General features: G+C 32.5%; 3 protein-coding genes across 3 annotated transcripts; all 3 read left to right on the plus strand.

The window, feature by feature from the left end:
• Positions 1–669: 669 nt before the first annotated feature.
• On the plus strand, positions 670–2,062 carry LOTGIDRAFT_95897 (hypothetical protein; the record flags this gene model as incomplete). The annotated part of the gene is made up of 2 exons (XM_009057318.1): positions 670–703; positions 1,251–2,062. Coding segments are annotated over 2 exons (846 nt in total), but the record flags the coding sequence as incomplete, so codon positions are not given.
• Positions 2,063–6,467: 4,405 nt separating this feature from the next.
• Positions 6,468–11,541, plus strand: LOTGIDRAFT_228652 (hypothetical protein). Its single transcript, XM_009057319.1, has 8 exons — positions 6,468–6,653; positions 8,032–8,071; positions 8,640–8,759; positions 8,919–9,026; positions 9,417–9,479; positions 9,602–9,724; positions 10,126–10,254; positions 11,242–11,541. The coding sequence occupies exons 1-8, from the start codon at positions 6,534–6,536 to the stop codon at positions 11,343–11,345; spliced, it is 807 nt and encodes a 268-aa protein (XP_009055567.1). The 5' UTR covers positions 6,468–6,533; the 3' UTR covers positions 11,346–11,541.
• Positions 11,542–13,117: 1,576 nt separating this feature from the next.
• LOTGIDRAFT_209465 (hypothetical protein) lies at positions 13,118–26,204 on the plus strand (the record flags this gene model as incomplete). The annotated part of the gene is made up of 30 exons (XM_009057320.1): positions 13,118–13,318; positions 13,605–13,774; positions 14,133–14,203; positions 14,413–14,527; positions 14,715–14,814; positions 15,054–15,127; positions 15,712–15,808; positions 16,153–16,286; positions 16,484–16,625; positions 16,888–16,978; positions 17,483–17,562; positions 17,848–17,926; positions 18,086–18,140; positions 18,464–18,609; positions 18,853–18,914; positions 19,686–19,812; positions 20,038–20,110; positions 20,377–20,434; positions 20,923–21,084; positions 21,327–21,499; positions 22,487–22,662; positions 23,024–23,112; positions 23,315–23,374; positions 23,656–23,784; positions 24,114–24,227; positions 24,493–24,544; positions 24,642–24,747; positions 25,030–25,261; positions 25,709–25,876; positions 26,048–26,204. The coding sequence occupies 30 exons, from the start codon at positions 13,118–13,120 to the stop codon at positions 26,078–26,080; spliced, it is 3,369 nt and encodes a 1,122-aa protein (XP_009055568.1). The 3' UTR covers positions 26,081–26,204.
• Between the last annotated feature and the right edge of the window lie 725 nt (positions 26,205–26,929).

The raw sequence follows: 26,929 nt of genomic DNA on the forward strand, positions 1-26,929 counted from the left end.
ATCAATCCGTAAATTTTCTGGAGGTAGTCTTGATTATCACACCTATGACTCTGCATTTGAAATTGATAGGACTGGGTAATCTTCCAACCCGGAAAGGTACTTTTACTTTCCGGATGTAAACAAACTTCGCGACTAAGGTCTCGTCTCGTAAATTGTAGTTTTCTGGCAATATTTAAGACATTTTTCAGTATTGATATAAAAGACTACCGAAAAAGTAAGAATTTACTTACTTATTAGTAAGCAAGTGCCTGGCTCCAGCAGTTAAGGCTCTATGACAGGCTCCATCCATATGATATAGATAACAATATTTGGAATATTATTTTAGATTGAAAAATTTTGATATTTTTCATGGAAATTTCTTGGAGGAATGTGTCTTTACTTCAAATGTTAAATTTTAATCTTTATAGTTACATTTTTTGTGGACACAAAATATATTCAAATGTATTTTTTATATTGAATATATTTGAGATGAGGCAAAGAATTATGTTTTGAGCTCATTGTAGTCAGAGAGTAGTTAATCCATTTTAGTATGGTAACTTTTTTCTAGTCAAAATGTCAGCTAGTAAACTGTTGAAGGATTATCAAGAAGAAAGAAGTAATAAGAGTCTACCAGCTTTGTTAAAGAGAGAATTATTTACAATCGATCATGCCACTCAAACAGCTCCAGACTTCCGTGTGATGCAATGGAACATGTTAGCTCAAGGTACGATGATGAAGTTGATTTGCTAACTCTCCCTTAGTAGACATGAAAGCTTGCTTAGAATAGATTTTCATTACAGAACTGTCATCAGAACACATAAATTATTTAAACAAGTAGCATTGAATACAACATTCAACCGCAGCCTATTTTACAGTAATAATAATAAACTCTACATTTTGACTATATGGGTTAGAACTACATTTCACCACATCTGTTAAGTTTGTAGATAATTTCTATTCTATCATCAAATTCTATTTAAGGGAATTCTAGGGTTTCATAGCCTTAAAGCATGTATAACATAAATCTGTTACATTTGATTTACTTCTTGTTCTGTTGGGGACTGATTTTTCCAAGATTTTCCACACTCAAACAAATTCTGTCTGCCATCTATATTCAGGCTTTCCTAAAGGCGATAAATCTTTATACAGACTCAATATCTTAATACCACAATATTACAGTATGATAGACCCTGATATTACAAACTATTAAGTATTTCTATTGTATCTGCAAATGTGAATAGTAAGGTTTATTTGTTTGCATTATGTTTCAGCATTAAGTCAAGGTACAGATAATTTTGTAAAATGTCCAGCTGAAGCTTTATCCTGGGATAATCGAAAATTACATATCATGGAAGAAATCCTTACCCACAATCCAACTATCCTCTGTCTTCAAGAAGTTGACCAATTTAACTTTCTAGAAAAGGAGTTAGGGAAAGTAGGTTATAAAGGAACATTTTGCAAAAAGCCCTTCTCACCCTGTCTAGACATTACCCCTAATTTTGGACCTGATGGTTGTGCTGTGTTCTGGAAAACTTCAGAAGTCAAAGAAGTTAAAGTAGAAAATTACATCATTAAACAAAAAGAAAACTATGACACCAATCAGATATGTATTTTGTGCTGCATGAAGTTGAAAAATATTGACAGTGACATTTTTGTGGCTGTAACTCATCTCAAAGCAAAAAAATACTTTAATGAATTGAGAAAGCAACAAAGTCAATTTATAGCCAAACTTTTACAAGAGAAATGTAAGAACAGTCCTGTGATATTATGTGGAGATTTTAATGCTGATCCTCAAGAACTAGCATATAAAGAAATGGTAACAAAAGATTTAAACCTGAATAGTGCTTATACATTTTTAGACAATTTACACAAGGAACCGGCATATACCACCTTAAAGATAAGAGGAAGTCCTGTAGGCCCTTTAAAAAACTCTGCAACTATTGATTATATATTTTTTAGCTTAAACCATTTAAAAGTTACTTCCCTTGTACGTCTGCCAAGTGAAGAGGAAATTGGTGAAGATTGTCTGCCATCTTTTACGTTTCCATCTGATCATTTATCTTTAATTGCTGATTTCCATTTTATAAATAGGGGTGTTAATCTTTGAAAAACACCAATTTATCTTCGACAGTGCTTCTTGCTATTAGCTTATGCCTTCCGTACCAAAGATTTTATTTTCTTAGTAGATAGTTAATTGTACACACCTGTGAAACTTAAAGGGATTATACCGGTATAGAGGTTTTCTAAACTTTTATGTGTATCGGGAACACTGATAGCATAGATTGGCACCATTCTGATTCAGACGTCTGTGGTCTCTGCAATTGCACTAAGCATTTGATGACATCACCATTGCAAAATAATCTCAAAGGCCCTTTGCAAGAACCGCATACATCTGATCGAAAATTGAAATGGTGCAAATTGATATGTACCCAATACACATATAAAGTTTAGAAAAACACCTTTACCATCCCTTTAAGAATACTGCTTTTGTACCAAATGAATATTTGAATTATGATATTTATTACACTTTGCAATGACTATGATGTGAATACTATACTTGTACACAAAAGATTGGATCACGTTTTTTCCATGGGTTTGGTACTATATTTTAGGAGTAAGTACTGACAATCGTGGCATCAAATTGTTATTTTGATAAGTGCTGTTATGTTTTATCATTTTACAAAAGAATGGTTATTCTTAGCCTAATATTATAAATGTACAGTTAAAAGTACTGATGTATTTTTTAATGAAAAAATAGTAGAATGCTTTGAAAGTATTGAATTATGTTTGTTATTGCCATTAATATATAAATCTATTATATTATTCTATGTAAGTTGATCAAGATAATCTCAGGGATTACCAAGTTCAGTTTTATGATTATTAACTTATATCAAGTCAATCTTTTGAGTGATTAGGATTTAAACAGCTTTTGTTTTTATACAAGAAACTTGTTAACGTATGACCAAAAAGGTCACATTCTTTCATAAGCATAAAAATTATAATTCTATGGCTATTGGCAAAATTTCACGTTTGATAAAACAAGAATTGTGAAGGTCAAAATTGCTGATAAATTTCATCTGATTTCCTATCAGTCAAATTCTGAAATTAGAGAGCCCCTTTCACTTTATTTATACTGGGTTAGGGCCTAGGGGTACTCAGGGTATGTAGGGTCGGTAACTAACCATTTCCCCCTTCTCTCTAGAAATGATTTGCACTCCAATTGTAAAGTTAGCTTGCCAAGCAAGGTAATATAATGCCCACTAGCAGCTTTGATTTTGAATAAAAATATTTGGCAGTACAGTAACAGTTATCAGTATGACCTTCAGTCTTACACTTCTTATGAACTTTCTGGGGCGATACTGTTTAATATTATCAAGTTTTGTCAAGATCTGTCTAATTGGGCCTTCTAGAGTGCTTACAGGCTAAAACTAGAATGCGTTTTTAAGAACAAGGGCAATAACTCAAACTAAATATTTTCAATAGGGTTCATCTTTGGGTGATTACAAACTCTCACACCAAGTTTCGTCTAAATCTGTTAAGAATTGTGCCTTCAAGAGTGTTTACAAGGTAAAAAGTGAATGTGTTTTCAAGAGTAAGGGCAATAACACATACTAAATCTTTTTTGATTTTTCTGATTTTCAATTGGGTTTATCCTTAGGTGATAACAAACACTCACACCAAGTTTCATCAAAATCCGTCAAGATGCACCTTCTAGTGTTAACGAGCTTCTAGTTTCTACTAACAGTTTTTCGATTTTTTTATGATTTTCAATAGGGTTCATCCGTGAGTGATTACAAACAAATCATATTAAGTTTCGTCAAAATCCGTCAAGAGAAGCTAAAAAAAAATGGTTAATTGACTTGGTGCATTCTGACTAATATTTTGTGGTAAAAACCGTATTAAAAATAAGATTTTTATGGAAATGTGGTCGTATATTGTCCGTTCGTCCGTTCGCTTTTTTCCGATACTTATAAAACTCTTGCATGTATATATTGATGAGATCTTATTTAAGTTCTAATTTGGCTCATTTTAGATGAACGGTTGTTGAGTTATTGCCCTTTATTTAGTAAAAACCTGTCAAATTTAGCAAACACGATAGAGGCTACAATTTTTATCTGATCTTGATGAAACTTGGAATGTAAAATGGGAAAGATCTTGGTCATGTTCGAATTTGACTCATTTTGAATGAACTGTCTTTGAGTTATTGCTGACTAAGTAAACTTAGCAAGTTTTGCTTGTGAACATAATAGGTCATACAGTTTTAACCGATCTTAATGGAACTTGGTATACATGTTTATTATATTGATAGGATCTCGATCAAGTTGTAATTTGGCTCATTTTGAATAAACATTTTGTTTTAGTTATTGTTAAAATTTGCCAAATTTGGCTTGTTAACACGATAGAGGCTATAGTTTTTATCCGTTCTTGATATAAGTTGGGGTCCCAAAAAAACGTCTCAAAGTTCAACTGGTAGGCTAGTATTTCAGCTGTTGGTAAACTGATCTATTTCAAAATTCTCACAGATATACTTCAAAATGTCGTTGTCCAACCATGAAAATACCAACAGCTGAGATACTATACCCGTCGAACTTTGGGACGTTTTTTGAGACACCCGTTATAGGCCTATTGTTGAAGTCTCAATATATATATATATTAAAGACAAGAGCGAAGTGTGATAATGTTTCTGGGATATTAATATTGGTTTAAAAATGATTCTGCGGAAAAACTATGAACAGACAGCTTAATATGGCAGTAAGCGCCTTTCTGCCGTTTTTTGAATTTCCCAGTCTGCCCCCTATTTGTACCCCCAGGCTCGGAAGTCTGCTGCCACCACTGCTTACCATTTTTGGTCAAATAAGTTGCTATGATTTCAGTGGACTTATTATTGTGGTTGGCCTATACTTTTCATTCAAAGTGATAAGTGAACCATTTTATACCTCTTCTTACGTTACAATGGCGTGATTGTGTAGGCAGACGATTGCAAAATATCTCGCATATATTTCTAATATTGCGAAATTTAGGTTAGAAAAAAGAAATTAGTAGCATGTACAAATAGCACTAAGCATATATTAAATATTTCTCCTTACCAGTTTTGATTCTGATTTTTATACTTCCTAGAATCTATTATAGAATTGTAAAGAGAACAAAAGGGGGTGGGTTTTAAAAGCCAACCGCCTACCGCTGCCAACCGGCATAAGCTATAGATCATGTTCCAAGTTAAGTAGATCTGCACCCCTGAATAATTCTTTTCGAATACCAATTGTAAAAGGATCACACTTTCATTTCTTTTTCATAATATTTTATATGTCTCCATTATAATCTTATCAGTTTTCTACCACAGTTACGTTCCATTGACGTCATTTTAACCAATCAAAGCTTATGTAGCCTAGAGGAACCAGTAAAAAGCGAAACACAATGTAAAGTCTCTTTGGTTTTCGCTTTCCCACAATTCGTCATTGATATGAGGAAATGCATAGATATCTTGCATTATATGTATTTGATTGGTTAAAACAATGTCATTAGAATTAGAACGGGACTTAGAAGAAAACTTGTTAGATTATGGAAACTCAAAGAATAATATGTATAATATAATAAAAAAAACAACAACCCGAAATTGCAATCTAGTTTAATTGTCCGAATATAACCCTTGTCTCTGATTGTTAGTCCCCAACGAATTTCTATTCTGGCCACAATAACATTGGCTTTTGAAGGTCAATAATTATAAGCTTGTTTATGGAAGCAACAATAGAAATATCTACAATAAGGTGAGTTTGAGGTCAGGCGACTTCAACTCTGATTATAATGTTGGAGGAGGTGTGGAGGGGGGAGGTGATTTAGTCCGTGCACTGCTGTACTCTGTTATTAGGCTTAGACTAACATTGGTATTTTTGGCGAATCTCGAGTCTCTTTTAAATTGGAACCCAGCAAAACGAACTGATTACTGATTGAAAAAACCTACAAACTTTCCCTAGAGTGGCTCTTCATTGGTAAAGTTTCTCCTTTTTGTTGCTCACATTCTTAACTTGACCATGTCATTAGGTCATCATCTAAAATATCAATATCATTCAGATAGTTGGCGTATTTAGCCCCAAGCTTACAAAAGGTCCATGGCATGGCCATGAATTTTTAGGAGTGGAAACCTCTCATGTGCTTCCACAATCTTGTCAATGTGTTATGTAATAACAGGAACAATCTTTTGATGGCACGAAATTGGATAAAGACTAAATTGCACGATTAGGATATTTCAATTAATGGCATGACAATCAATAACTTGAACTGTTCAGTTTAGGCCAAGATGACCTTCCATAGCGTTATACCTTTTCTGATTTGCTTCAGTGCGTTTGAAGGCCATGATGAACAGTGCTCAAATATCTCCCTATTTTTTATGATCAAGAGAGCGAAACAAAGGATATATATGTTGAAATACTATTAACATGTTTTGTATTCCTTGTAAATAGAGATCACATCTAGTCAGTCTACATTGTATACCCCGAGTATATAATCTGGTTGCAAAGTGAGCAGGCATTCTGAGCCTCGCACGTCGTCAAACAAACATGAAGTTATTATTGATTGTTACAGTCGTCGCATATTTGGCCTATGCCAATGCTGCTGAAAGTGACCTTGCAAAAGAGTTAGTTCGCAGTTTGTCAGAATACACTCAATCTGCAGGAGAAGTAAGTGTCATTTCTGCATATTTTTCAAGTTTACGATATTAATTAATATGAAAATATCTAACAGTCGAAGTACTGAATAATATCTGAAAGAGACAAATTTGCACTTTTAGGGTTTTGAATATAATATGTAAATAATTTTCAGAAGTACTGCAGATGTACAAAAATCCTTTTCTATGTAATCCGCTATTTTTGTTCATGTTTTAAGAGAAAAATGAAGGCGTTCCTATATTCCTAACTGTTTAATATTACTAATTTTAGTATCTATTCTTGTAGACTTTTGCATCCCCTTTTACTACCCGAATAACGTGTGGCTTGAGCGTCATAATCTAGTTTTGTGTGACACAATCCACTCAAAGTCTGTAAAATTTTACACAGGTGTACTACCTCTTAGAATGACCGTAAAACTTAAAATGAGTCCTTATTCATCAGTGTACTTGTCTGGTGTCACAACTGTATACACTTAGAAGCGTGTTTCAATAATTATTTAGTTTAATTGATATATCGTGTTATATAGGGATTCTATTATTTAGTCATGTCAACTGGTAAGTCTAACTGTTGAATATAAACACTTATTGACCAAGAGACTTTAAATATCCATTTTAAGGGGTAATATTCCCTCAAAACGTTATGAGACCCTAACCCACTTACATCCAATCAGCGCATAGGCTAAATTTTCCAAATGGCTCACTTAATTATTAAGAATTTCACAACTATCTAACATTTTGACTGAAAGTTAGCGTTAGCTTTCAAGTAGGTCAAATCAAGTAAAATTATAGTATTGGGAACGGTCGGCTGACCCCCTCCGCTCACTTTTTTACCTCTCAAATTTTGCGTAATATGATCTATACTTACTTGTAAATGAAATGAAATGAACGCCATGCAGGGTGCCATTAGGGAAATTTTGCCAGGACAGCGGCATTAGCCTGCTCTTTTTCGATTTCCAACTGTCGAGGGATCTTTAACGTGCACAGCCTGTGGCACACGAGGCCTCGGTTTATTGTCCTATCCGAACGACTAGACGCTTTTACCATGTCAGCCCCTCTTACCTGCATCACTGACAGGGGGAAACCGACTAACTTGTAAAGAGATTTTCTAAAGTTTGGGTGTGTATCGGGTTAATGATAGCATCAATTTGCCTCCGCAAAGGTCTTATTTTGAGGGGATGGCGTCATAAAACTCTTAGTTATAGTGGAATTGCAGCAATCTCAGACGTCTGATTGAAAATTGTAATGGTGCAAATTGTTACTATCAGTTCCTGATAAAATATAGAAATCCTCTTTACAATCCCTTTCAATATGAACCAATTTTTTTTTTTTAGAAAATAGAAACTCATTCAAATAAAAGATCAAAACTCATTTATGCTTTTTTTCTTTTTAAGGAAAAGAAAACAATTTCTGTTGAAGGCGAACAAAAAATAAGTAAGCTTTACTTTACTTAATTACAATAAAACATGTATACAGTCGTCACTTGTTGTTTTACAAGCTGATAAACGTTATTGTCTGTTCTGAAATTATGGAATATCGGATAAGGGTATTATCCATTGTCCATACCAAGGTTCTCATGTACAATCGAAAGTTATTACTATTGGAAAGGCGTGCACAAAAGACTTTTTGATAGACCTTTAAATTTAAAACTATCATTTATCCGACGCTGAAATTGTATAGAAACCAGACGTCGATTTTCATTTTGATACTGATCACTGAAAGTAAATATTCAAACGACTTAAAAAAAAACCAGACGATATGAAGACTATGACACTTAATGTGCTTGCAAAATTGAACATTCCATGATACCAAAATTGAACATTCCATGATACCAAAAGGAAGTCATTCCATGATACCAAAAGGAAGTTATTCCATGATACCAAAAGGAAGTTATTCCATGATACCAAAAGGAAGTTATTCCATGATACCAAAAGGAAGTCATTCCATGATACCAAAGAAAGTTAACAACTTGAGCGTTATACATGCTAATCCCTTTTTTCAGAACTTTCACCAAAAAGCTTTTTGGATATGGTCGCTCGATGGTCGAAATCATCTGGAAGATTTTTAGAAGCTTTGGAAAAAATGAGACCGAAATTTTACAGAATCCTGCAAGGGAGACTGGGTAAGTGAAAATTTTGACTTGTTTCTTGATACTCAATACCCACTGGTTAAAGATAGGGTCGATAAACTTTTGGGTGGTATGATTCTAGAAATTTTCACTTTTCAAAACCCATAAGCATCAGTCCAATACATAATAACCAATGATACTGATTTATTTTAGAATATGAAGATATAAAGGACGAAATGGAAACTCTTATGATGGCAGGTCACGGTCTGTATGAAACTATACAGAAAGAAAGTTTAGCAGCAACCCTAGACCTATATTTCAGTAAGTATACAAATACATTACATTTTATCATTTTCAGTAACTTTTAACTGTCGGCAAAAGAATTCAAAGGACGTTTTGAAGTCTTTAATCACGGCATCTGTAGCTTATGTTTCAATTCCTGATCTCCCGCCGAGGTGAAGTGTCGGAAACACCGTTTTCGGCGACTTTTTCGCCACCATTCCCAAATAAAGGCCATCGCATAAGCATAAAATCATACTTCCGGTTTGTCTTTCGTTTAAGGAAAATTACCACACGGTTTAAAGACGTTAACAATCTGTCATTGTATTCTGAAAAGTGTCTGAAAATGAGTTCGTGGAGTTGATAAAGCAAATATTTACTCGAAAACATTCCTTTAAAGAAGATTTGATTGATTTTTTTTTTTATTTTCAGATAGTGAAGGGTTTGAAGATCCTGGTAGATGCAATCGAATGCACAAATTGAGTGAAAACTTCGGTAAGTGTGGCCTCAATAAAACTTTAAGAGTATCTATATTATAACCTTGTCAAATATAATTTATTTTAACAGAAACTTGCCACATGAATGCAAATCCATTCTGAATATGTATCTTATTGTAGAGGTGAAAAGTGATCCACAAGAGGCAAAGTTAAGAAATATTGAAGCTACAGTGGTTGATTTGGAATGTATGGCTAGAGATATGGAAGAGGAAATTGCTTCACTAGAAGATCATTGCTTAAACGGTACGTAAGAAATATCATTGTTTGGACATGAAGTTGGATTTGTGATTATTATTCAGAGAGGAAAAAGCCTATAGTTAGTAGTTCATTGTCCAGTTAAATGATAAGCTGACTCTATGGTCTTAATCTCTGTACAAAGGTGGTACATTGGCTGTATAGTAACTTGTAAATCATCCTGGTTCATTTCCCTGTTCATTTCCCTGGTTCCCAGCATTTTGAACTGAACCAATCTTGTCGGGTACCGCCTGTACTCACTGGCACTCTATGCATAGATTAAGACAATAAATAACGTGTTGCTCACTTAATCTGAGATCTTGTGACAGCGAACGTAGCCCTACATGATTACTGAAACAAATTTCGATGAACATCCCCTTTTTCTTGATAAAAATGATTTTGTGCTTCAGAAGGAAAAATTACCATCAATGATGCTCAAAGAGTATTATCCGGTGTTACGAGATATCTGACCCGTGCTGCTGTAGATGGTATGCGGTTTGCTGCTGCTGGGCACACGATAAAGGGTGTTTGGAAAGAAGGTAAACGTATACAATTATACTATAGAAGTATAGGGGCAACATAATTGTCAAGGTCATGAAAACTTCTTTGTTTATTACAATGATAATAAATTTAAAAGAGGGGGATCGAAGCCCACATAGAAACCTCACTGTAAATCTGCCATACAGACAATTATTTCTCTTTTATACCCATTGTATGTATTGTGACAGGTTTCCTTAACGAGATAGGACAAATGCAACAATCCACACTATTTGAATATGCTATTCTTGCAGTACAGTAGTAATTATATATATTCAGGACCCAAATCAACCCCAAACAATTCGAACCATTTCCTTTATTTTAAAAAGACAATTTTGTATTCTTTCTTTATATCATTTTCAACGAATTCTATTCCCTCGACAGTTGGAAATCGAAAAAGAGCAAGTGAATGTCGCTGTCCTGGCAAAATTTCCCTCACTGCACCCTGCATGGCGTTGTCCGTCTTCATTAGCCCACATGGAGCAGAAAAGTAGGACGTAAAACTCCATTCATTTCATTTCATTTTCAACGAATTCCATATAAAATTTATATACGGACTGGATTTGATCACTCCAGCTCCTTATTAGGCTAACCGAACGTTCAAGCAAAGATTCAAGGACATGATTTACAAGCAGTGGCTGCGCCAGTTGGGGTACAGGAGGTTGCGTACATAGACATTTTGTTTTCACGTCCATTTGAACCCCCACTTTATTATAGCAAATTTTAAAAAAAGATTTTGTAAGATTTGTATACGTTTATGCACCCTATTTGTACCCCCGGTATCGGAGTCGCCAATAGTTACAAGAGTCATTGCATACGGCTTGCTTTGATTGAAGCTATTACTTACATGCATTCATTAATCCGATTATCCACGAGGCTATTTTTAGTTGCTGTGAGTTTTCGACGATGCCGATAATTTCGGGGTTCGACACTCATCTTCTCCTGTAATATCAGGTTTATTTATAAAGCTTTGTTCTGTTCTGTTTCAGCATACCCTGACCCTCCAGTACAAACACAACAACAACCAGAAAAAAAGGAGCTTAACACATTACTCCAGAAATTTCTTCGTACTCTTGAAAAGAATAAGCCATAGGCAAAAAGTGCTATAACGCTGTATATTGAAGTACTTTTTCTGATGCTTTCGTAAATGTTATAAGCCAAAATTACATGATTGATTGCTACTAGTGTTTCAGAAACATCCTTTCCTTGCCCTTTCAATAGTTTGTACATGTATGATATATTTCATATAAAACATACGTCTGTGATCTTCAATAAATCTTTTCTTTGTTAATTTTCCGTTATTATTCAAACTCTCAGTCATTCATCCGGCTAGTGGCAGGCGTAGGCCTACCATGATTTTGAACCTTGTAAGCCTTGTACCCCAGAATAAAGAACATGGGTAAGTCTTGCACCTCAGAAGAAAGAACCTGCCAAGTGTTGGGAATTTATTATTCAATTATAATAAACCTGCAACATCAAAGATTTACCACCATAGGTTTATAATTTAGCTATAGCCCTTGTTAATGAAAACGCGTTCAATCCCAGCTCGTAAAAACTCTAGAATACACGATACTTGGAAGATTTTGATGAAACTTGGCGTAATTGTTTATTAACATCCGAGGATGAACCCTGTTGAAAATCAGAAAAATCAAAAATTGTTTAATAAAAGTTACTGCCCTTGTCATTGAAAACAAGTTCAATTCTTGACAGATTTTAACGAAACTTATTGAAATTATTTATTATCATCGATGCTAAATTGAAATTCAGAAAAATAAAAAGGCTTTTTTGAAAAGGCGTTCAATTTGTAGCTCGTATTAATTAAGAACTCTCGAAGGCTCAATACCGGAATTTGATCAAAATATTGTTCATAATCACCCAAAAAAGTCTGAAGGAAGTGTATGACTGAAGGGTGAATATTTCATACTGGTAATTGTTACTATATCCGTTGGATGGATTGAAAAATAAAAGCCGTGGCGCAGTTGCCACTATTCCCAATCACATGGTTTGAAAGCGTTGCCGTTATATAATGTAATATAGCCTACAAGTCATAGAGGCTTGTTAGAAACGATTTGAAATTTAAGCAATTCAATTAGAGTTTCAAAATATGTACGTTACCCTAATATTATTTCGTTTTAGTAACAAAACAAAAATCGACTATTGTACGAAACCAATATTTACGACTTCCGGTAACAATTTAATTCATCTCTTGTCAAAATAATTATTATGATTTAGAGTATTTGCTCTGTCCTTGTTTGATATTTGAAAGTCACAAAACTTTCCTGTGCCAGACTTAATTTTGGTAGGATTGCTAATAAATCAAACCTATAAAAGATAAGGGTTAAATAGAGATAATAGGCTACAACCACCCCACCCCCTGTCCTCCTATAAAAGTAAAAGGACGTAAAACTCCATTCATTTCATTTTCATTTTTTCCCTGTCCCCCAATATTATAGGCCTAGCATACATAGGTTTATACGATAGTAGCTATGCAACCTTTTCTTCTCACTTTGACTTTTCTTTTGCAATCATATCATTAAATTAAGCTCAACCACCCAGGCCCAGGGATACAAGCTGACTTAATGGCAGTCATCTTAAAACAAATCTTTCTAATGATATGATTTCAAAAGCAAATGATGATTGAAACGGAATATTTTCAAGTCAAATCAATTTTCAACATTAAAGGCTATGCAGGCACTGTTGCTGTTTCATCTCACTCTCCTTCATATTGTGATATTGATTTGAAACTTTGAGAGGTGTCCTGAATATTCACTGCAGATTTCAGACAATTCCAATGCTTTACAATGCCAATCTATATGGTTTCACATGCTGATATATTTTTACAGTCATAAATAAGGATAATAAATTATGTCATGGGCCAGTGAATTACCAGCTGAATTACTATGTCGACCTACTGGATTGGTGGTTTTAACTGGTTTAGATATTACCTATAATGCTATACACAAATCTATCTGGGATTCATTCTGTAATAACAGGAGGTCAGACAGAGTACCATTAAAATTTGATGTCCAAGAAGCTGATCATGTTTACCCTAAGAGTAAACAAAAGGTTTGTAGGTAGTTTTTATGTGGAGTTTTAAGAGTTTAATTGGATGTATGAGTTATCCTATACTAAGGGATTATAACGCCCTAGCAACTTCATCAAACACTTAGTTTTAGTGGAATTGCAGGAACTACAGACATCTGATTGAAAATTGGAATGGTGCTAATTGATGCTTGATTCACTTAAAAATTTGGGAGAACAATCCGTTTAATTTATCTGAGGTTTTCTATGTAAGAGTTTGAATATTATATTATTTTACAAAATAGAATACTTTAATATTATATCATAATAGAGAACATCATATCAATGGCACATACCGAAAGGTATATTGAAAAGAACATGGATGACCAAACATTTAAATGAAGTACCAGCAGTTGTTGTGGTATTCTATGATTTAGATTGGGATGAATTCCTATGGAAAGAAAAGCAGATGGAATGTGCCACTAGAGTTGAAATTGTTAGGTACAGTTAGTTATATCTACAATCTATATCTGTGCAATAATACAATAACATAATATTCTCATTGTTTATTAAATACATCAATTGTAGGGCGATATAGAAATTTTTGAAATGATATTAGAATTTCATCTTAGCAGTATATCAAATGTACGACAAGAGGTTTTAATACTGATCTTAGTCTCAATATACAGATTTCAGACTTAAATCTTGACATAAATGTTGATTTTATCAGAACAAAAGCTTTGTAATCTCACCTTTGGCGGGAAATGTAGTCATTTCATATATTTTGCTTATTTTTAGTACTTTGTTACTGTCAATATTTTGTACCTTTTTATGAGATGTTTATGTCTTGTTTTTACAGAAATAGTTTACAAGGACAAGGAACAAAGGTTGCTGTAGTTTTGATACAGAAAAACACTCCATTGCCACCAGGTTAGTTCATCTGGATTTCTTGATATCAGTTGTTTTCATGATAGGTTAGCTGGGCATCTTTGATTGCAGTTTTGGATTCATTACCCCTTTGTTGACTGAAATTGGCTGTTATTTTTGTCATAAAAAGAAAGTAAATGCGTGTGGACTTTTTAATTTGATTTTGCATACTTTTAGTTGTCAAAAAAAAATTGTTTAATTTGTTTCAACAGGAGAAGATGTGATGGCAGCAGAAAGAGCCTCATCATTATGTAATATGTGTGATATCTCAGCTAAATCACTATATGTTCTACCACATACAGACCATCTTATAGGTTATACTATTAGGTTTGTATAAATTAATGTCTATTGGCCTAATTTGGAGCTTCAACATACATGTGATTTCAAGAATAAAAACTTTGATTCTCATTGATTATTTCTACTGGCTGATTCTTGACCTACACTTTTGGTGTCCATCATATGTGGATGATTTTCGCTCTCAGTACTTTGGTGAAAAGGGTAATTTATTTTTCAGATTAGAGAATGCATTCTATGAGTTATCTCAGAGCTATTATCACCTAGAAGCTAGAAAAGTCAAATCACATAAAGATTTCTTAAATAAAACTACACATCAGGTATGTTGTGACATTTAAAAAAAATATAAAACAATCTTACTATGAGTTAGTACTCAAATAGTTACTTATTTACGATATGTCATATACCCTATTGATCAAAACTAATATCAGTGTTCATACTTACAGACAGAATGTACTACTTTATATAATTTGATTAATCATTATCAAACTTTTTTTGTGATTGATTAGAACATCTATATAGAACTGTTAATGTTAATGTATTTTGAATTTCATTTCAGCTATTCTATGTAAGACATCAGTTTAAAATTGCTTTCTTCAATGAGTTGAAACAAGATTCTCATACGGCTCTCAAGTAAGTCTTACTCCTGAGGCTTTGAGTCTTGCTGCCTTACTCCTGAGGTTTTGGGTCTTGCTCTCTTACTCCTCGGGTTTTGGGTCTTGCTCTCTTACTCCTGAGGTTTTGGGTCTTGCTCCCTTAATCCTGAGGTTTTGGGTCTTGCTCCCTTACTCCTGAGGTTTTGGGTCTTGCTCTCTTACTCCTGAGGTTTTGGGTCTTGCTCTCCTTTTTGGGTCTTGCTCCAATCCTGAGGTTTTGGGTCTTGCTCCCTTACTCCTGAGGTTTTGTGTCTTGCTCCCTTAATCCTGAGGTTTTGGGTCTTGCTCTCTTACTCCTGAGGTTTTGGGTCTTGCTCCCTTAATCTTGAGGTTTTAGGTCTTGCTCTCTTACTGAAGTTTTGCTCACCTACTTCTAAGGATTTTTGCTACTCATTTAATATACAAACAGTATATCTTGAACTTTGTTTAGTCTTATGCCAGGTTTTAATACCCTGGAAAAGTATTTTAGAGATTAATGTTGGTATTGTCACTTAAATTAGTCTAAAATCAAAAATTGACAACAGTTATTAGTAGTTATTGAGATTGTTTGGTTGATTTCAGACATTATAAACAAGCGTATGGTCATATATTAGATCTGAGAATGTATGATACTAATATGTTAGAGATAAAAACTATGGCAGGTTTTGTCAATTATAAGGTAAGATTTTATTTATGATCCATAATTGGTCTTTCAGTATTTTTCTTATGTTTCTTTTGTCATATGTGTTTCCATTTCCAAAAATAGTTGAAACAGATGTTGAGATCATGAGATAAATCTGGTCAACTAGATATGAATTGAAAGTTTTTATTGTATTAAGAACTTTCTTATGTTGACTTCCTGCTCCAGTTAAGATCTATTTTGCTTATTTTTTTGTGTATCAAGGCCATTAAATCATTTCAATTTGCAACATAGTGATTTTCAGTCATATGTCTGTGGTTCAGATAATTTTACAGTGATCACTTGAGAACAGGTTATTCAGGCTATAATGATTATTGTTTTAGATCTGTCGTCTGTCATTTCAACACAATATACCATTAGATGCTATAGCTCAATTCCGTAAACATATAGATTTCTTCAAGTCAACAACTGGTACTCCAGAACTAGCTTTTGAAAATAGTGCTTGGATGTCTAAACAGTAAGTATGAGCCTTTGTTGTTTTATTACTCTAAAAAAATTTTGTTTGGAAGCTCTAGTGACAACCTCCCCAACCCAAGTTAAATGAATATGGACAGATATTGAGTTAAGTGCTATTGAGTCTTGGCCAGAAAGAACCTCAAATCTTATTCTGTCATTTGAAATATGATACAACTGTAAGAAATGGCTAATTTCTAGATTTCAGGTATTTGGAGATTTATTTGATGAAGCTATTAAACTAGGATTGACAGCTTTACAGACCCAACATCCTGGTTTTTACTATCAACAAGCTGCTAATCATTCCATTACCAGAAAACAACTCTGTCATGCTCTCTGTATGGTAAGTACTACTTTGTCAGACTCTGTATGGTAAGTACTACTCTTGTCATGCTTACTGTAAATATTGCTCTGTCATGCTCTCTGTATGGTAAGTACTACTTTGTCAGACTCTGTATGGTAAGTACTACTCTTGTCATGCTCACTGTAAATATTACTCTGTCATGCTCTCTGTATGGTAAGTACTGCTTTGTCAGACTCTGTATGGTAAGTACTACTCTTGTCATGCTCTCTGTTAATATTACTCAGTCATGCTATATTTTCAGAATAAAACTGGAATTCCTAATACTACTATATTAGATGGGTTGGATAATTTGGAATATTTTGGACAAAGACCATGGAGACAAGGACATCAAAGTAAGGAAAAATGTATTCTTCATTGTATCAGATTGAAAATGAGACCTTGGGAAGCCATTCTTGTTTACTGAACTTAGTAGCATTTTCCTTATTTTGAGCACAATCATTCTGAAAAGTGATAAAGGTCATAGGTAACTTAGATTAAGCTATATGTTGTAGTGAATAATAACAGGAACATGTACCTTTAAAATTTTATCTTGGAGTCTTTCCTTATCATATTAAATTACAATTACATGTAAGAAGGAAAGATTATGTTTTAATTAACACAATTAATATACTATTATTATTATGACTTGATGAAATGGAAGGTTTCAGTATGGATACATCTAGTGGATTATTGGAAATATCTGTGATGGGTGAGGTGGTCCAGAACACTCACTACCATTCTGCCTTAGAGTTCATCAACTAGGCATTTCTTTTGCTAGTCTACACAGCTATTGATGGTTATTTGGTATATTGATTATTGAAAAGCTTTCTATCATAGTTTTGTATCTGTTATTCTAGGTATTGACCCACCAGATGCTCAGAAAGAGAAGGAAGGTATCCTAGCTTTACAGATGAAGGAAAAACAAGAAGATCATAGTGTAAGTAAATTTATTTTAAGGTGGTAATTTATATATAAGTTGTACATTTGACAAGTATGTGTTTAAGAAAGGCTTTAGCTAAGTTTTCTATTGTGCTACTATTTTTGTGCTTAACCTTATTTCAATAGGATTCAGGTGTGTTTACAGATAAACATATTTATTTCATGTTTAAACCTAATGAAATGTTTAGCTTTTTTATCAAATATTTAATTTGATGAGCTTCTGTTTGAATTTAACTTTTTTTGGCAATTCTTGTTTACATATGAGTTTTATATTTGATTACAGTGGATCATCATACCATTATTAAGCAGTGCTGTAGCTCAGTTTAAAAAATATAAATCACCTAGAATGAAACGACATTTAAGTAAGATTTGTGTTAATTAATTAATTAAATATATTAAGAATGCCTGATAAACATATTTTAAGCATTTAAGTGGAAACAGTTATGAATTTAGGTGGAAAAATTGTTGGCTGAAACATCTACCACAAACTTGATCTTTGTAACCTTTGATCTCTTTTTCAGTGGTCCAAATGGGAGAAGAATATTTTCATGCTAAAGACTATGGAAAAGCTTTAATGTGAGTAATTTCTACTTTTTTCTTTAAATAAATGAAAACTTGGATCTGTGAAAAAGTTGTATTTTGGAAAGTAGCAAATTTTGATACCAAGCCATATTGAAATACCTACAAGAAACTGATATTCTATAAAAACATTGAGTCCTCTCATTGGTTTGATTCAGCAATTGGCGAAGAATACTTTGTCATACAAGAAAAAAATTGATAACTTATTTTGCTTTCCGCACTGAAGTATCTAATTGGTTAAAAAAAAACACATATATTTAAACTTCAGAAGTTCAGAAACTAGTTGTACACCAATTAGTAGATTTTATTTGTTTGAATAGGTTATTAAATAAAGTGATGTGGGATTATAGAGCTGAAAGATGGTCACCAATATTAACATCTATATTAACATTATCATTGAAATGTGCTTATCTAACAGCTAAAGTACAGGAGTATGTATCTAATTGTATGGAACTTAGTGGTCAATGTATCCTTTTAAAATGGGTTAAGATACTTTTATGTCCTAGTGCAGAAATGACCTAAGTCTTAAATGCCAAACATTGAAGCTATTTATAGCAATTAATGCATTTAGTTCTGAGCTATACCTATCGTTTTTCACTATAAATAATTGTGATATTATGGGGTAATGGGTGGGTTGCTTTGAAATGCTTGAAAAATGTGTGATTCAAGATTTTATATGAGATTGATTAAGTCCTTAATATATGAATAGATTCACAATGTTCTATAGAAGAGAAATCCAGAATAGAGAAAAATCTTACCAAAGTTATGTCAGTAAGTAATCATTTTATTTTTTCAAATGATATTCAATGTAAAGGTTGTTTTTCTTAGCTAATAGTTATAGAGATATTAGTATCAGTAGAGTATTTATTCTAGAATGATGTACCAGATCCAGGTTTAAATCAAGTATCAGTTGAGTTTAAACTATCACCGTTTTATTTCTAGAATGATGTACCAGATCCAGAACCAGGTTTAGATCAAGTATCAGTAAAGTTTAAACTATCACCGTTTTATTTCTAGAATGATGCACCAGATCCAGAACCAGGTTTAGATCAAGTATCAGTAAAGTTTAAACTATCACTGTTTTTATTGTAGAATGATGTACCAGATCCAGAACCAGGTTTAGATCAAGTATCAGTAAAGTTTAAACTATCACTGTTTTTATTGTAGAATGATGTACCAGATCCAGAACCAAGTTTAAATCAAGTATCAGTAGAGTTTAAACTATCACCGTTTTATTTCTAGAATGATGTACCAGATCCAGAACCAGGCTTAGATCAAGTATCAGTAGAGTTTAAACTATCACTGTTTTTATTCTAGAATGATGCACCAGATCCAGAACCAGGTTTAGATCAAGTATCAGTAAAGTTTAAACTATCACCGTTTTATTTCTATAATGATGCACCAGATCCAGAACCAGGTTTAGATCAAGTATTAGTAAAGTTTAAACTATCACTGTTTTTATTCTATAATGATGCACCAGATCCAGAACCAGGTTTAGATCAAGTATTAGTAAAGTTTAAACTATCACTGTTTTTATTCTAGAATGATGCACCAGATCCAGAACCAGGTTTAGATCAAGTATCAGTAGAATCAGCTAAGTCTCAGTGGTTAAGTGTAAAATCAGAATCATCAGTTTTTACTATTGAGATGTCTACTTTGGTGTCTTTTAGTAAGTTATTACTTGTAGAAAAGTGGGGACTTTGTTCATAACACGTTTCAGATAGAAAATCTGTCATCAGGACAGGTGATCATGAAATACGGGATTGTTTTAATGTGCTTCTCACTGGATAGATAGCCCAAATAACTACTTGTCAATTTGGTCTAAAGCAGACCATTGTTAATGGTTTGAATTCATTGATTTTTGAAATGATAAAGATATGTAAATATCTTTTAGTTGATTGTAAAGCAAGATTTATTGGAGATTCTACATCAGCTGATACAAAAGTTAAACTTGAAGTTTACCTGAGGTAAAAACTGTTTGATTTTCATTGTGTTTTTAATTTGATTGCTGGGACATATGTCTTCATATACTCAATTCCGATTCTTCAAAATGAATTTGTTTATAAAAGATATTTGAGAAATAACGTTACCTAATGCTGATGAAATTTCTCTTAAAATAAAGTCACATTCAAGTTTCAAGTTTGGAAAGAATTTGTTGTCTGAGAGTAAATAAGGCTTGTTAGTTTAGACTTCCATCCTATATACTGTTGTATGTTTTCTACTTCATTTACAGAGTAACTTGTCCATTACCAATAAGATTCTCTAAACTGTCTGTACACTTTAATAATCAAGTAAGTTGGTTCACTACTGTAACATTGAGAACATTTTTAAAAATATGAAGTTATCTGTAAGAATTATTTTTGGATAGCACTAAAATGATGTATGTTGTGAGCAGCCCAGAACCCTCAGAGACAGACAATTTATATTTTGTTATGTGTGACATACTGTATGCAAATAAGTATATTAGAGATATGAGTACCAAAGAGTGATTACACATCACACTTCCCAGTGGAAACTTCCAGTTCATAGGGGTAATGAATATGACATACTGGTAATAATGTACTAGCTCTCCATACAGAGCAGTTACATGGAATATCTTTATTAACAAGAACTGTGATGTACCTGAGCAGTAATCCAAAAGACAATGTAGCCACATGCTGTGTCATTCTTAATGAAGTTTGTGAGCTCTTTCTGTATTTCTGAATGTCAGGAGCCATCTAATTAATAGATTCTTTAACTTTCTTACCTTATCTGTATCCAAACTTGATTCATTTTTAAGGTTCACAACTCGAAATGTGAGATTTCTGATGGCAGAGGGATAACTGCTGCATCATCACCATTGGAAGCTGATGGTGCTGACCTCTATCTGTTACCAGGGAAACCAAGATTGTTCACATTTTCATTCCTACCCACAGCAGATGATGTTGGTTCTTATATTGAGGTGAGTTGCACTGGACTATTATCTTGCACTATGTACATATACACATCCAAGGAATTTTATAAACTTTGAGGCAAAATGAATTACTCTTTTTTTAAGCAGAAAAAGTCTCCTTTTTTTAATTCAGACATTTGAAGAACATCACCGTGATTTAGAGCAATTTAACTTTTTCTTCAAATAACATTTCCTCTTATTAATCTTATGATGGATGTTTTTTTCTAATTTACCAAAAACCTGTATTCCAGATTACTAGTGTAGCATTAGAACTAGGTACAGGATGTTGTTCAATATTGAGATGGGTTGGTACTGGTACAGATACTACTAACGGTACCTCACCTAAACTAACTACTACTGATTCTGGTATTAGTACTGCAGATCAGGAGAAATGGCAACAATTCAAATCAAGTTCTACTATGAAGTAAGCTAATCTTCTTGACTTATCTTTAGTTCATCAGTCACCTAGTTTATCAAATATATAAACTCTCATTACAGAATATTACCAAGATCAGCTAAACTAAACTTATCTTTAGTTCATCAGCCACCTAGTTTATTAAATATATAAACTCTCATTACAGAATATTACCAAGATCAGCTAAACTAAACTTATCTTTAGTTCATCAGTCACCTAGTTTATTAAATATATAAACTCTCATTACAGAATATTACCAAGATCAGCTAAACTAAACTTATCTTTAGTTCATCAGTCACCTAGTTTATTAAATATATAAACTCTCATTACAGAATATTACCAAGATCAGCTAAACTAAACTTATCTTTAGTTCATCAGTCACCTAGTTTATTAAATATATAAACTCTCATTACAGAATATTACCAAGATCAGCTAAACTAAACTTATCTTTAGTTCATCAGTCACCTAGTTTATTAAATATATAAACTCTCATAACAGAATATTACCAAGATCAGCTAAACTAAACTTATCTTTAGTTCACCAGTCACCTAGTTTATTAAATATATAAACTCTCATTACAGAATATTACCAAGATCAGCTAAACTAAACTTATCTTTAGTTCATCAGTCACCTAGTTTATTAAATATATAAACTCTCATTACAGAATATTACCAAGATCAGCTAAACTAAACTTATCTTTAGTTCATCAGTCACCTAGTTTATTAAATATATAAACTCTCATTACAGAATATTACCAAGATCAGCTAAACTAAACTTATCTTTAGTTCATCAGTCACCTAGTTTATTAAATATATAAACTCTCATTACAGAATATTACCAAGATCAGCTAAACTAAACTTATCTTTAGTTCATCAGTCACCTAGTTTATTAAATATATAAACTCTCATTACAGAATATTACCAAGATCAGCTAAACTAAACTTATCTTTAGTTCATCAGTCACCTAGTTTATTAAATATATAAACTCTCATTACAGAATATTACCAAGATCAGCTAAACTAAACTTATCTTTAGTTCATCAGTCACCTAGTTTATTAAATGAGTTTTATCCTGTACATATTAATATATGTAATGAAGAAGAGAATGCTATACAATCTGTTAATTTATATATTGCTTTAGAAAATGAACATGAGACTTCTCAAGATCCTGGAGGTAATTTCCTTTTTTTTTTTTTTTTAATCATTTTTGAGAATATTTTATGAAATTTTTCTTTTCAAGTTGTTGTGTATATTAAAAATTGTCACACATTACCAAATTGCAGATGAGCCATATTAGAGACCCATATAGGAAATTCATGTGTATGGAATCTATCCTTTCAAATAGAACAATATTAATATTTTGATTTTTTTTTATGAAATTATGAATTAAAACTGAATTTACAGGAAAACAAAACTGTGTATCATAATCACTATTCCAAGAGTACGGAATCCATTGACAGTTTGAAACTAAAAGAATGATGACAGTATTTATTACTTATAAAAATAAATGTAAATGATTTTATTTTCATTCATAGCTCATATAAGTTTAGATAAAGCTGAGATTGGTGATAAAATGAAAGTAAAGGAGAACTTAGATTTACCTGATTTAAAGCCAGGACAAAAGGTGAGCTGGCTTTGAATTTTTACCTTTAATCCATGGATAAATTTAAACATGAAGTAGATCTAGTTTAGCTTCAGTATTATACAGAGAACTATCAGGTTGAAAGAGATTAAAGTTTTAAGATTAGAAATAGTTTGAATACACCTGTCAATATGTTACAAGGTACATGTACATTAATATCTTATATAATTTCATATAATTTCAGATAGATAAATGTTTCTATATCAAGTGTTTTCAACCAGGGACAAGATCCATATTAACTAAGGTATTAAAATGAAGAAGTTTGGTATAAATTGTGTTTGAAAAATGCTGTTCCAAGAATCTGCTAATAAACATACTGTATAAGTATTTCCAAAAGAGATAGTAGGCTGACAATCCCAGTTACAGATTTGCATCAGGTGTTCTGTTACAGTGATGTCATGCCTTGCCAAACTAGCTAACCCAGAGTCTAATATATTTCAATTAAAAATTTAAAATGCCAAAAAGAATAAATGTATTAATGCATGACTCTATAATCAGATATTGATAATATATTATTATTATTAGGTTAAATATACAGTAATAGTTAGTGTAGGAATACAACATAGTTTAACATGTCAGTGTATAAAAGAAGAAACTATTAATCTTACTACTGTATCACCATTTGATGTTTCTATAAATCTTCAATCTATGAAGGTAGGTTTTGAAATTTGAGAGAACTCCAGGTCATTTCATTTCTTTTAAATTTGATATGAGTTTGAATGAAAGCTTTTCAAATGCATAGCAGAAAATTTGTTACTCATCACAACACCAATTTAATGGTCAGCTTTGTTCAAAATAAAAAGAATGAAATTCTAGTTTTGACCATATATGGAAAGTCATTGGTATCTTGGATTTTTTTTCTAGTAGACCCTGTTTATTTGAATTCGTCTATGTCTGAGTGGAGGATGTCCAAAGTAAGACATGATCATAAGCCTAGTTCAGATCTTGAAAGCAATTGCATTAATATTATTATATTTTTCTAGTTTGAACATGTGGAAGCTCTACATGCAGAAGAACCATTCCTATTAAATCCTGAAATATCTTGTACATCTCCCTGGCCAATAGAACTACAGACCAGTGAGGTTCAGTTGGTATGTGTTGATCTGTTTTTATCCACTGAATTTAATTTGTATTAGATACATCAGCTATTTGCCCTTACAGCCTTGCTGTCAGATCTTTTTCAAAACTGAAGTAAATAATCAGCTATGTAGAGTAATGCAGATATAAAACTTTAGTTCTAGTATGTATTGAACATTTAGACCATTTCTTTTTGATAAAAAAACGTTTTCTAGTTCAACAATAACATGTTTTTGGCTTGCTATTTATTATATAACTGTGAAGAATGTTTATTTGTTTTTGTAGAGTGAATATATTAAAACAGTGAGTGAGAAACATGAATCACAGATTACTAGTGGTAAGTAGCATTTTTCAAATAAGAAAAGTATTCACAAATCTTCAATATAATTTACGTATTGCATTTATACAATTACATTATTTTTGGGGAATTTCAGTGAAATTGAAGAAAGCTGAAAGTGCTGCTGAATGTTTATGTTTAGTTTCCTTGGCAACCATTCAGCCATCTGTCTCTCTTGGTACCTATACAGTGTTCTGGAGAAGGTATGTCATGTGAGTCTTTTATACTCAAATAGAAACTTTTATTGACTTAATTGAAATATAAAGCTGCAATGTTCATGTTTGTGTCTAGAAAGTATTTTTAGAGCTATAGTTGATCAATGATTATTATGCTTATCACGGAACAATTGGAATTTGAAGAAGAATAAATGATAATTTACTACTTAATCAACAGAGAAATAATGTTGACTTATACTGATTAAGATTTTTAATTAGGCCCCTATCTTTGGTGACTACACATTTATTAATGTCTGTATTTATTTTCAGGAGAAAAGAAGATAAGAAACAGGATCTACCCTACGTTTCAACCTCTTTCCCTCTACCAACAGTTAATATTGAACATATACCAATATCAGTCAGTTTAAAATTACCAGCCTATGGTAGTGTGAAGACATTATTACCAATATGTTATGTTATTAAAAATCGTACACCCTATATACAGGAGATAGAAGTTAATATGGATGCTAGTGATAACTTTATGTTTGCTGGAAATAAACATGTAAGTCTTGCTTTATTACATGAATTTTCAAGACTAATTTGAGCTTAGCTTAGGTCAGGGGTTTAACCCACGCATAAGTTGAGATTTCAAACCAGTTTTCCACTCGCAGTACTTTAGGCTCTTTTAATTATTTTGTCATTGTACACTACATGGTGGTGTCCTATTTCCATAACACACAAATATGGCATGATAATTTCATTATGTGTCACAATTAGAGCTAAAAAGTATTATGGAGGGTAGTGCATTTCTGCTGTTCTTTTCTTTCCGTTTCCAGTCGTCCAATGGGATAACATCACACCTTGCCTCCATTGAATTCTTTAATCTGCTTAAAAGCTAATGATGTTGGAAGACAAACTTCACATTGATACATAGGTCAAATTATGCTTCTTGACTTATTACAAACTCTCATGGCTTTATTAGTTAATTACTTGCTGTTTTAAATTTCAGACTCATTTCCGAGTGTTACCAGGGACAGATTATTTATTGAAATATAATTTATTTCCATTGGTTGCTGGTCATCTAGCACTACCTAAATTACATGTTAATATGGTTCGATATCCTAATACCATGGATGAAATAATCCAGAAAATGTTACCTACACATATATTTATTAGAGTGAGTAAATGATCCTATCTATTCTAAGTATTGTAAGTGCCTCTCTAAAGAGGAAGTAGAATAGATTAATTCAGTGTAGTATGGAACAGTAGTAATATATACCTATCTCTTATATAATATCATAAAATTAGACATGTCACACTATGTAGCATGTTTTAATTTTGTTTTCAGCCTCTTGGTAAATCCATCATCTTACCAGCCTGAAGACAATGGGTGAATTAGCACTTTCCCAATCAATTTGTTATTCTTTGTAAAGTTAAAGTGTATAAGAAACTTCTTGATAATTTTTATTTATAATAAATGTGCAATAAATAGTTCGTAAAATGATATTTTTTCCTGTTCAAATTTTTATTTCATGTCTGTTGAAGAAATTGTATGAATTATAATCACATTTCATGACTGAAGTACTCACTGAAGAATAAATTGTCAGATTACATCATAAAATCACTGAATGAGTATATTGTTAGCACACATCAATTAACAACTCGCCAATTGAGTAAATTCTCAGACTACATCAATTAACAACTCACCAAATAAGTAAATAGCCAGATTTCATTAATCAACAACTCACCAAATAAGTAAATAGCCAGATTTCATCAATGAACGACTCACCAGTTGAGTAAATAACCCGATTTCAATACCAAATGAGTAAATTATCAGATTATACCACTGAACTGCTCAACAAATGAGTAAATTGTCAGAATACATCAATTGACAACTCACCAAATGACTAAAGTACCAGACTACACAAATTAACAACTCATCAACTGAGTAATTAACAACTCACCAAATGAGTAAATTGTCAGATTTCATCAATTAACAACTCACCAAATTGTCAGATTATATCACTGAACAACTCACCAAATGAGTAAATTGTCAGATAACACCACAACTCACCAAATGATTAAATTGTCAGATTACATCAATTAACAACTCACCAAACGAGTAAATTGTCAGATTTCATCAATAAGTAAATTGTCAAATTACATCACTGAACTACTCACCAAATGAGTAAAATTGTCGGATTACACCACAACTCACCAAATGCGTAGT

Source organism: Lottia gigantea (assembly GCF_000327385.1).
Source record: "Lottia gigantea unplaced genomic scaffold LOTGIsca_3, whole genome shotgun sequence".
NCBI classification, from domain to species: domain Eukaryota; kingdom Metazoa; phylum Mollusca; class Gastropoda; family Lottiidae; genus Lottia; species Lottia gigantea.

Bases quoted from the DNA above. Each gene is read 5' to 3' on its own strand.
- LOTGIDRAFT_228652 (XM_009057319.1), top strand. From the start codon at position 6,534: ATGAAGTTATTATTGATTGTTACAGTCGTCGCATATTTGGCCTATGCC. The intron at 8,760-8,918 runs GTAAGTGAAAAT...GATTTATTTTAG, and splicing joins AATCCTGCAAGGGAGACTGG to AATATGAAGATATAAAGGAC. The intron at 9,725-10,125 runs GTACGTAAGAAA...TTTGTGCTTCAG, and splicing joins AGAAGATCATTGCTTAAACG to AAGGAAAAATTACCATCAAT.